The 12113-nt window shown below is 36.6% G+C and overlaps 1 protein-coding gene across 1 annotated transcript; it reads right to left on the bottom strand.

Moving 5' to 3' along the window:
- Nucleotides 1–5371: 5371 nt before the first annotated feature.
- LOC150097728 (AP-5 complex subunit beta-1-like) lies at nucleotides 5372–8689 on the bottom strand. Its single transcript, XM_090407225.1, has one exon. The coding sequence runs from the start codon at nucleotides 8279–8281 to the stop codon at nucleotides 5564–5566; it is 2718 nt and encodes a 905-aa protein (XP_090263351.1). The 5' UTR covers nucleotides 8282–8689; the 3' UTR covers nucleotides 5372–5563.
- Between the last annotated feature and the right edge of the window lie 3424 nt (nucleotides 8690–12113).

The raw sequence follows: 12113 nt of genomic DNA, 5'->3' as shown, positions 1-12113 counted from the left end.
TATTTTCTATTCCATGAATGGTAGAAAGCAGTCTACAACCTTGCTGTCAGTACTTATTTCATTTAGCAGTCATTCAAAGTAATTACTGTAGACATCTCGAATATCTTCAGTTGTCTTGTCAACTCTTTTTATATTACTGATTTCAAAATCTAATTGGCATATGTATATTTTTGATTTTGTTTTATAATTTCAAAGATTTGCTTATTTGTTCTTATTTGATTGAAAATAAAAACAAATAACAAATTGAAAAGCCAATGCATGACAAATTACTATTAAAATTTATAATCAACTTTTAATCAAACTATCATTAAAAAAATGCTATTTTAGTATTAGCAAATATGGACTATTGTGCATCATGAAAAGAGGAGACATGATAGAGACATTCAAGTTAGTTAAGGGATTCTACCATATTAATATTGAAGGAATTATAAAAAAAAAAAGTGGCTGTTAAGATGGGAAGAACAACTGGCCATCCAGGGAAGTTGTATAAAGATGTGGTGAAGAAGGTTGTGAGGAATAGTTTTTATGTGGAAAGTTGTTAGTGAGTGGAATGCATTGTGAATGTAGACAGTGTAGACTTCAAAGTTCATTATGATATTGTTGGTTGAGTGTGCCTCCCCCACACACATACACAGTGAGTCTGTTGACTCCATGGAGGTTACCAAAATAATATAACTTCAAGAATACCCAATTTTTTAGTTTGATTTTTATTATCAAAAAATAAACTGTTTGTTTACCTTGTTTACATTATGTATTAAAAATAAACAATTTATATGCACTTGATTCCCTCTAGTTGCTTGATGAAACTAGAGGGAATACTTTTCTCACTACTTCTTAAATACTATTCATGCACATGTAGGTGTAAATGGTATTATTCCATATTCTGTTTTTGTAGCAATGTTTGCATATATTGTGTGGCTTGGTAGCAAATGAAATGTTTCAAATCATATACACATAAAATAATTCATATAAATTATGAAGAGCTCAGGAGACAGCTTGCAGGTGTAGCATGGAATGAGGAGTTAGCTGGAAAAGAGATCAATGCAGCTTGGGGGATTTTCAAAAACTATTTAGTAGATGCAATGTCTAAATGTATTCCAAGGGTGAGAAAGCTAAATAAGGTAGGTGTGAGATGGATGAATAAAGAGATTAAGCATGCGATACAGAGAAAAAGGGCATTGTGGAGGCAGCATAAGACAAGTGGAAGTAACCAATTTCATGAGGTCTACAAAGACCAGGCAAGGAGAGTGACTTGGTTGGTGAGAGTAGCTAAAGAGAGGTATGAACAGCAGTTAGCTAATGAAGCCAAAAAGAATCCTAGGGAGTTCTTCCGATATGTAGCCAGCAAAAGAAAGAATGATTATGGAAGGATGATATTGTTTGGAGGAAATGGTATAAAGATAGCTGATGCAGAATGTGTGGGCAGTTCATGAGCAGTTCATAAAGATCTTTCAATCTTGTGAATGTGACTTCATGGAGAGAGATTGAGAGCAGTTGATGATGGGGAAGAGAGACTGACTGTAAGTGAGCAAGAGGTGTTTGAGGAGTTGAGTAAACTAGATGTAAATAAGGCTGTGGGACTTGATAATATATCACTGCGTATTCTGAAGGAATGTGCCAGAGAGTTGGCACCTGCCTTGACATATTTTTTTAATACGAGTCTTGCACTTGGTCAAGTTCCGAAAGAGTGGAAGAAGGGCAAGATTGTGCCACTTCATAAAGGAGGTGATCGAACTCGAGCATCAAATTATAGGCCTATCTGTGTGTCAGGTGTAGTTAAGTTGTTGGAGAAGCTTGTGAGAACTAGGATCCAGAGTTGGGTTGACAACAATAGTATAATCTTTGATGGACAGCATGGATTTGCTAAAGGAAGGTCATGTTTTAGTAATCTACTTACTTATTACAATAAAGTGACTGCTTCCTTGGACAGAGGAGAAGGACACACAGTAATATGCTTGGATTTTGCAAAGGCTTTTGATAAAGTACCTCATGATAAGTTGACGGTCAAACTAGAGCAGATGGGGTTGAATATTAGATTAGTGCATTGGATTGGAGACTGGCTATCTGATAGGTATCAACAAGTTGTGTATGGGGGTGCGATATCCAGGAAAAGGAAAGTCACTAGTGGAGTGCCTCAGGGGTCTGTTTTAGGGCCATTACTATTTAACTTGTATATTAATGATATTGGCGAAGATTTTAATGGAGATATTCAGTTGTTTGCAGATGATGCAAAGTTGGGACGAACCATAAAGAGTAGTGAAGATGTTGTGGCCTTGCAAGAAGACTTGAATAAATTGAGTGATTGGGCAAGCAAAAGGGGATGTGAGTTCAATGTTGCAAAATGTAAGGTTTTAAAATTTGGTAAACAAAGATGGGATGCAGAATTTATGCTTGGTGAGAATATATTGTTGGAGGTAGAGGAAATAAGAGATCTGGGGGTGATAGTGGATAAGGATCTAAAATTTAGGGGACACATTGCCAAAATTGTGAAGACAACACAAAGACTTACGGGAATGATGCGGAGGACATTGACATGTAGAAGCAGGGAGATTCTTGTTCCATTGTATAAGGCTTTGATTAGGCCACACATGGACTATTGTGCCCAGATTTGGTCACCGGGTTTTCAGAAGGATGAAGAGATGTTGGAAAGGGTCCAAAGGAGACTGACTAAGGTAGTTTCTGACCTCTGGAATGCCGAGTATGAGGAAAGATTGAGAAGATGTAATTTGCAGAGTGTGGTGGACAGGAGGAAGAGGGGGAGATATGATAGAGACCTACAAATTGGTAAGGGGTTGTTATAAGATCAATGGTGGAGAAGTTCTACAGAGAATAGTGGGAGATCAGGGGAGAACCAGAGGTCATCCCTGGAAACTGTATAAAGAGGGTGTGAGTAGGGGAGTGAGAGGCAGGTTTTTTTCGTGCAGGGTTGTGAATGATTGGAATGCCTTGCCTGAGAGTGTGGTGTCTGCAAGGAGTTTGAGTGTGTTTAAGACACGGTATGATGAGATGTGTGTGTGATAAAAGGACCTCCCAGATGAGGTCTTGGGAAATAATAATAATAATAATAAAGAAAATCATCACATACATTAACAATAATTCTCTTGGTCTTTGGAATGTTGAGTATGAAGAAAGGCTAAGAAGATGCAATTTACAGTTTAGTGGATAGGAAGAGGAGAGGATGATAATAGAGATGTATACGTTTGTAACGGGGGGGTCTTATAAGATTAACACTGAAGAAGTTTTTCAGATGCCCTTCTTCCAACAATGACAGCAAAGGAGTGAGAAGCAGGTTTATTTGCATGAAGAGTAGTGAATGATTGAAACACATTGATGCAGCATCTTCAGAGAATTTGAATGTGTTTAAGACATGGTGTGATAAGTTGCACATGCATGATGGAGAGACCTTCCATGATAAGTCTTTGACTGACTCCATAGAGGTCTAAGAATGATAAAAATAACAAGTACAAATGATATACTTCTTCACCCTGAAGGACATTTATTTAAAAAATTGGATTGTCTACCAAAAATAGGATGAGTGGTAATCCTAACAATTAGATGTTCAGGTTGCAATACTGGGTGGGTTAGGTTAGGTAGCATATCTACTGTACAGACCTCTCATTTGTATCCATTTTTGCCTTATTTTTTCCTAAAAAGTGGCTCGATTCAGACCCAAAATGGAAATAACAAAATTTTTAAGGCACAAAAGCAGGTAACAAAAATGATATTAGGACTGAGAAATATTGGTTATGAGTATCAAATGAAAATATGTAATCTGTATAGTTTTGTGGACAGGAGATGATGGGATGATATGATTGGGACACTTAAGTTGTTATAAGGTATGTAGTAAATGGACAAAGAAGAAATTTTTCTTATTGCAAAATATGAAGAAAGAAGAGGACAAGAGGCCAAATGGAAGTTGTAAAAAAAAAAGCAGTGAATTAGAGAGTGAGAAGTAACTTTTTTTGAAAGAGTGGTAGGAGCATAGCTGCTGCTAAGCCTGAGAGGATAGGATTATGAAAGTGCAGACTATAGTTTCAGGCAGTATGAAAGACTGTCATCTAAAGCAGACCTTCCATAATAAGTCATGACTCCATGGAGGTCTCCTTGAATAATAGCTCAACATTTTTAGTTATCATCATCAATTCCGTATATGTATCCTCAAGGGGTGTTATAGTACTGCATAATTAAGTGTGCACTATATTTTCAGTAAAGATTGTAAAAATTCTATTCCATTAAAATCTATCCAATCAGAACAGAGTTAGTCATATGCAGATATATAGACAAATGAATCGAACAACCAGTAGGTCCAAGTGATTGAAGTTTACACACTGGTAAGAGATATTCAACTTACTGTTAATCCCACTCACAAAAGTCAGAAATTTACAGCATATTAGCTAAGAGAACCTTGCTATCTATACTAAACATGGTCTGAATTAAGAAAAATTATCATTCAGGCCTCCAACAAGTAGGATAATGATGATCGCACCAGTGACAGACTAACAGAAAAGCATGTCCCTTCTCATTATGAAATCAAAACAAAACAATATTACAGATTACAACTTTGAGATTAATGTTATTACTATTATCATCAGACCTCATGGAGTCAAGAGATTCATTGTGAGAGGTCCCACTCTCACATGCACAGCTCATCATGCCTTCATCACATATTCACTGTCTCTGCACTCACCACACTCAGGCAATGAATTCCAATCACCCACCACTCTCCATGCAAAAAATCTACTCCTCACCCCCCCCCCCTCAATTAACACCCTCCAGGGATGGCCTCTTGTTCTCCCATCTCCAGATGTTCTTTGAAAAATCTCATCCACATTAATCAGGTGATTACATAAGTCTCTATCATCTCCTTCCTCTTCCTTCTATCCATTAGGCTCTGCAATTCGCATTCTCAATCTGTTCTCATACTCCCCACACACAGACTAGAAACTGACTTAGTCAATTGTCTCTGAACCATTTTGGGAACCGGGTGACCAAATCTCTGCACAGTAATCCATATGCAGTCTGAGTAAAGGCTTGTATAATGAAATCATAATATTCTTACTTCTACATGTCAGCGTTCTCTGCATTATTCCCATGACCTGCTGTTGTCCTCACAATTTTAGCAAAATGACCAGGAAATTTCTAGTCCCTATCCATCATCACCATATTAGTGAAGATTTGAGGTAAAATTTTAATACACTAAGAAGTGTCAAAAAGAGACCTAATTAGCATTTTTCAGTCATCATCCCTTCCAAAACTAAATCTAGATCCATCAGTGGATGATGAAAACCATCTATCATCAACATACTTCCACAAATATAAATGACATGGTGGAATTTGAACCTGCAACTTGTTGGTTGAAAAGTACAAACACTATCCTTTCAGCCAGCTTTTATTTCTATTAAAATCAGTAAGGATTCTTATCTACATTGAAATAAATCTAGAAATTAAATTTTAAAGTTGCAAGAAAATTAATTTTCTAACTTACTAGCACTTATTTGATGGGAGAAATATAAAATGAGAAAGGAAAGATCTTATAAAGTAATAAAATATTAATTAATGGTCACTAGCTATCTAAACTTTGAAGATAAACATTTAGCATTGGCAAAATTTTCCAGTTATCTGTTAAAATAGTTATAAATGGAGTTTTATTTCCCATTTTCACTTTCATCATTAGATGCGAGTTACGTGGTAATAATATACCAACATCACAAATATCAAAATCCTTATCACTGGGATTATTGTCGTGGTTGGGTATTAGGAAACGATTCCATTTGCTTGTCAAAAGATCCTTTATATTATTTTTTGTAAATCTGAAAACTGACATATGATACTGACTAGAAAAGTCACCACCTTTGGCTTCACTGCTATATGTTTCCCAAAGCATATTGAACAGCGCTCTTGGCAGCTGAGGATCAGAGGTGAAAAGTTCTGGAAGAATAGGCAAGGGAAGAAACAGTTCCTCAAAATTTAACTGAATAGAAGAAAGCTTGCACATATAATTATGGTCTTCACAGGTGAATTCAGCCATGAAGTTTAAAGTAACTGGCCAAGAAACATTAGGTTGAATAGTCAGATGAATAGGATGTCCAGTACTGTTCTTTAAAATAGGCACTTCAATATCACTGATTTCTCCACAAGCAGGTGTTGCTTGTACAGTAATGTGAACAGCATAAAGTATTTGAAAATTTTCCTGTGCATTTTGGGAATGCTGAAGCAGAAGCAGAACTTGAACTGCTGGTTGGAAACTAGGGGACATGACATAATCAGTATAACTGGTAAGAGTTTCCAAGCTGAAATTCACAGAATAAGTTTTCTGAATAGGGAGAATATCTTCTGATGTTGGTTCTATTTTAACTAACTCCAATACTGGATCTGTAAGTTGTTGAAATGGGCCTTGAAAGTTATAGCCTGATTCATTAACTGTCACTAGACTGCTAATTGAGTTTCTAGCATCATTTTTTTTAGATTGTCCCTTAAATAAATGATGAACCCTTGATGAAGACAGAGAAGTCAGTGTTGCATAATACATTTTAGCTCGAGCTTTTACATCAACATCTTGAAATGGTTGTGTCATTAGCAGATATAGGACATCACCAATATCTTTATGTAGTGCTTCACAGCTCTGGTATTCTAAGATGCTATGACACACAGAAAGAATACTACTTCCACACAACCAATTCTTGGAACTATGCAGTTCTTTCATTAATAGATTCTTTAGAAAATGTAAGATTTTCTTTGGTCTACAAATATCTGCACTCTCTTCTGCAGAATTTTCTAATATTAGTAAATAGGACAAGAGATGCTTTTCAACTTCATGAAATGGAAGATTTATAACATGCTCAACTAAAGATATCATTATTTCTTCAGGGAGAGAACTTTTGGGATGATAAACCCTAACAGAACGTTGAAAGTTTAAGGGATATGGTATCAACTGTGGTGCTGAGAGTGCAATATTAAGAACACATTTATAAATATCTGCTTTTAATCTTTCTTCATGCAAACCAACATAAAAAAATAACGTCCGGAATAGGGCACTCACATAGCGAACTTGGAAACTTCTAAGTACCTTTTTTTTCAAACTATCTAAGGATTTCATCAATAACTCAGGAGAGTGGGCTGATTCTTTACTAACACAATGAGCTAGTAACTTAAGTTTTTTTTCCTGAGTATCAGGACCATCAAACGTACTAGGTAATAACTTTATAAACTGTAATGATGTAATATTCCAGTAACTTGATCCCTTCTGAAACCAAAATAACAACCAGTCCAAGTATAATAATCTCTGAGATGGTGTAATTGAGGGGAGATTAGAACATAATACTAACTGATATTGAAGTGTTTGTTCTTCTTGAACAGTGAAAAGTTCAGTTCCAAAAGTTTCAAGCATTAAGAAAGCTAAATGAAAAAGAGGTACATCAGAAGTATATATCAGTCTTGGAATCCAGGTTTTAAAAGTAACAGGAAGAAGTTCAGAGGTATACTTCACAATTAGCATAAGATGTTTCATAATATGGTGCACTGCAATGGATGTCATAAACACAAGATGATCTAAAAGATACATTGCAACCTGCAAAACTTCAATATCATTGAAGTGAAGTTGACTATCTATTTTCACAATTCCTTCAGCTGATTCATTTTTTGAAAATTTTTCCAATAATGCATGTTCCATTATTAAGCTTACAAGAGATGCATATGACTGGAAAGCACAAGAAGTTTCATTCTGACATGACTGCCATATTTCTTCTAGATCTCCAAACAGCAAATTTGGATAAAACTGCTCTATTTCTTCAAGGCATTTGCATGCAGTAGATATAAGCAAGTGGTCTCTCGTTTTTTGCTCTTTTATATTACCTGAACTTTTCGCAAAGTGATCTCTTGGTTCCTTAATAATAGCAAGAAGCATATCTTTCACTTGTAGCAGTAGAGCAAAAAGCCCACCATTTTCTTCCTCAAAACTCAAAAGGATAGTTGTTATGGTAACAAGTATTTGACATTTTAACAATCTTCTGTCTTCTCTGCTTTCTAAGGTCAAATATAGACTTTTTAATGAGCCAACAATCTGTTCTGTGTGTTCTGCTGTCTGCAATAATACCGATACATTTTCTTGAAGCAACTGCAACAAACAAATCTTGCAGTGGCTTTCCAGTTTTTCGGAACATACATCTTTTAACAAATCAAGAAATAAAGTTCCAATGGACAATTTTTCCTTCTGTATATAAGCAATAGGATTTTTTCTGAAAGCCAAAAAATTTTCGAACCAACTGTCTCCTAGAACTCCCATTATTAAATAACTTACATTTTAGATTCCAAGAGCACTCCAAATAACACGTGACTTCTCGTCACCAATATTTACTTTCCCTCTAATCTGTTACTGGCTAGTTTTTTCATACGCTTACAGCTCACCTCACCAGTACATATATATCCGTGTGTGTATATAAATATATGATTACATTACCTGAAAACACAATTTTTTTTTTATATATCATGTAAATAAAATTTACGAGCCATTCGAAAATAAACATTTCATTTTACAAGTTTTCCTGATCACAAGATACTGACGTCGCCGACCAACATATTTGCGATTGCACCGACGTAACTCTGATAGCAGAACCTCAAAGTAGCGAGAATTGAGTCCGTAATGTTATGTGAAATCAGAAAGTAACATAATAAAGTCCCACATATTCTATACGTCATGCAGCACTTTACAAAAACACAAACAAAAAAGAATGCTTGCAATTATCAGTTCCTCACACTAGACATTTGTTAGTTGTTATGAACATGAAAGAAGTATAACAAAAAAAAAAGAGCAAAACTTATTAAAATGAGAAAGAAATATATTTCGACCAAAGGGGCCGCAGCTAATTTTTTTTTTTTTTTTTTTTTTTTACAATTGACATTTATGCCTTTAGGAGTGAAGTAAGATGCTTTTCATATTCCCTGCTATCTGTTGCGGTTACAATGAGGGTAAAATTTATGAGCAGTTTGCTCGCCCTGATTGGCATGGAAATTTTGGTCTTCTGTGTTTGAATATGTCCGTTGCTTCGTATGTTGAACCAAATCGTTGGAGTGTATAGACGTCTTTAGGAAGAACTTAGATGTTAAAGATTGTAGGAAAGAGAAAAGATAGGGAATATTTGTATCTCTATGAAGTTGATTGTTTCTAACATACCATGGGGCGTTCAGAATCATTCTCAAGCACTTGTTCTGTACTCGTATTTTTATAATGTTAGTATTAGAGGTATGGTTCCAGGCTGGAGAGGCGTAGGTGATGATAGGACGAATCGTCATCTGGTATAGCTGCAATTTGATTCTATTAACTATTACTATTAACATTACTGGCTTAACGGGTGAAGCAAAAGCTTTTCATATTCCCGGCTATCTTAATAGAGACTGTGAGTTGAGAGAGTTTATAAGCGAATTGCTTGCCCTGAGTGGGCTAGGAGATTAATCCTCAGTGTTGGGGTTGAGGATGGCTTTAGGTCTTTTGTGCTTAGAATACTCCATTGCATCATAGTCAGCAGCCAGTTGGATCAGTCTGTTAGGGTGCACAGTTGCTTTTGAGAAGAATTTGGTTGCTATAGTCTGCATGAAAGTATAAATATAGGGGATCTCTGTGTCCTGGTTCAGTTGGACAGTTCAGATGAACCATGGAGTGCCCAGGATCATTCTAAGACACTTGTTCTGAATGCGTTGTAATTTGATAATATTCGAGTTTGAAGTATGGCTCCAGGCCGGTGAGACGTAGGTGGGTATTGGACGAACCATCAGTTTGTATATGAGAAGTTTGATTCTGGTGCTCAGCTTGCTGTTTCTGTTAATTAACAGGTAGAGCTGAGCTATGGTTTTTGATGTGTTTGCACAGAGAGTCTTGATATGGGAGTTGAAAGTCAGTTTTCTGTCCAGTACTACACCAAGATATTTGATCTCTGTTTTCCACTGAATTTTTGTGTTAAATAGGAGAATATCTTCTTTAGGAAGCACTGATCTTCTAGAGAATATGATGGCTACGCTCTTCAGAGGATTCACTACGAGTCGCCATTTGGCAAAATATTGTTCAATTTGCAGTAGGTTTTCTTGCAGTTTCTTGATGGCTAGGTGAGGCTTTAATGATCTGGCCAATATCGCTGTGTCATCAGCGTAAAGAGCTTTAATTGAAGATAATGGGTTGTGTGGTATATCATGCAAGTATAAGGAGAATAGAATTGGTGTTAGTAAGGACTCTTGTGGAACTCCAGCCAAGATGCGTTTCTGTGTAGAGACTGCTCCACTTAATCTCACTTGCATGTGCCTATCATAGCGGTATGCCTTGATGAGTTGAATGATTCCGATTGGTACACCGGATGATATTAGTTTATATAGCAAACCATAATGCCAAACCTTGTCAAATGCACTGGCTAAGTCTAGGTAAACAGCCCCAGTGCATTGACGCCAGTTAAAACCTGTGATGATATGCTCCACCAATCTGTGTATTTGTTGTGTGGTGCTATGCAACTGTCGGAAGCCAAACTGCTCCTCAGGCAGGATATTTAATCGGAGTACTGAATCTTGAAGCCTAGTAAGAATTACCTTCTCGGCAATTTTTCCGAGATTAGAGATGAGACTGATTGGTCTGTAATTTTGAAGCAAAGTGGGATCTTTTCCAGGTTTATGAATTGGTATTATATATGCCAATTTCCAGTAGGAAGGGAAATATTTGTAGTGAAGGATGGAGTTGATTATATTTGCTAAATGAACAATAGCTTTACGTGGTAGAAGTTTTATAACTTTGTTGGAGATACCATCAGGTCCAGGAGCCTTTTTATTCTTGAATTTCTGAATAATAGCATATATTTCAGCAGGTGAGGTGGGTGCAATTTGAGTGGAATGTGTGAGAGCTGAATTGAGAGAATATCTGACGTTACGGTGGATCTTGTAGATATGACTAATATCAAGGTGGTCGTATGCGGGTTTGCATTGTTTTTCAAGATGATTTGCTATTGCCTCAACTTTATCAGCATCAATGTGGATGAGACCTGAATCTGTTTGAAGAGGGGAAGAGGTTTATTTCTGTTTTTAATCTTTTGGATAAGATTCCATACAGAGTGATTGTCAGTGGAGATGGAGGTCAGTTTTTCCTCCCAGAGTTGAGTTCAATTCTGCAGTTGAGAGATGCAAGTGCATCTCTCACTGCAGAATTGAACCTGTTTAAGATTCGCTTGTCTTGTGGCGCTGGTGTGGTGGTATCTTTTTCTAGCTTTATTTTTTTCTCTAATCAGATTCATAATATCTTCAGGCAAGTCGTTGGATTTGTGGGTAGTTGCAAGGGTAGTAACTGCTGCACAGGCTGCTGTAATCTGTTCTGTTAGATTTTTGACAGCTGTTTCAATTTCCTCTTTTGATTTAATGATGGGAACAGGACCAATATATTTTGGAAGCACCTTGGAGAGCCTTTGACAAGGAATAAATGAGTGAGGGGGTGGGGATAATTTTTCAAGATTTCCTAATTTTAACCGTATTGGGTTATGATCTGATGATAGATCATTGATTGTCATTAAATTGTATTGGAGTCTGATGTGCTGCAGTATGGCTATGTCCAATACATCAGCCCTACCATAAGTGTTGTGATGGGTGGGATCAGCAGGACCTATTACATGAAGGTTGTTGAAATCAGCATAGTTCTGTAGTATCTGACCATTTCTGTTGGTGGAATGGCTATTCCAGGTAGAATGCTTGGCATTTAAATCACCTGCCACAATGGTAGGCTCTCCAGTATCAAATAAGGTGTTCAAATCTGAAAATAATAATGATTTTTGTGGGGGATGGTATGCTGCAAAAATTTTTAATTTGCCGACAGAACTCGTGAGAATCTCAATGCCAGTGACCTCAAGATTGGAGGTAGGAGGGATGTTTGTGGAGTGATGAAAGATAAAATTCTTGATGAAAATTGCTGTGCCTCCACTTCTGTGGGTTGATCTGTCAGTTCTGTACGATTGATATCCATAAATTTTGGGATTATCTGCAGGTCTTAGGTGCATTTCATTTAGTAAAAGGACATCTGTCTGACAAAATTTTGAAGTTCTAGGATCTTATTTCTCAAGCCGTTTGCATTCCAGGCTATTATCTCTAACAAGTCT

This window comes from Typopeltis vanoorti, chromosome 17 (assembly GCF_054136105.1).
Source record: "Typopeltis vanoorti isolate ZY-2024b chromosome 17, IOZ_Tvanoo_1.0, whole genome shotgun sequence".
Taxonomy (NCBI): domain Eukaryota; kingdom Metazoa; phylum Arthropoda; class Arachnida; order Uropygi; family Thelyphonidae; genus Typopeltis; species Typopeltis vanoorti.
The sequence above is the reverse complement of the archived record's forward strand: the minus strand, read 5'-3'. Positions and strand labels throughout refer to the sequence as shown.

What these genes read in the sequence shown, in the direction of transcription:
- LOC150097728 (XM_090407225.1), bottom strand. Translation starts at nt 8,281, where the DNA reads ATGGGAGTTCTAGGAGACAGTTGGTTCGAAAATTTTTTGGCTTTCAGA.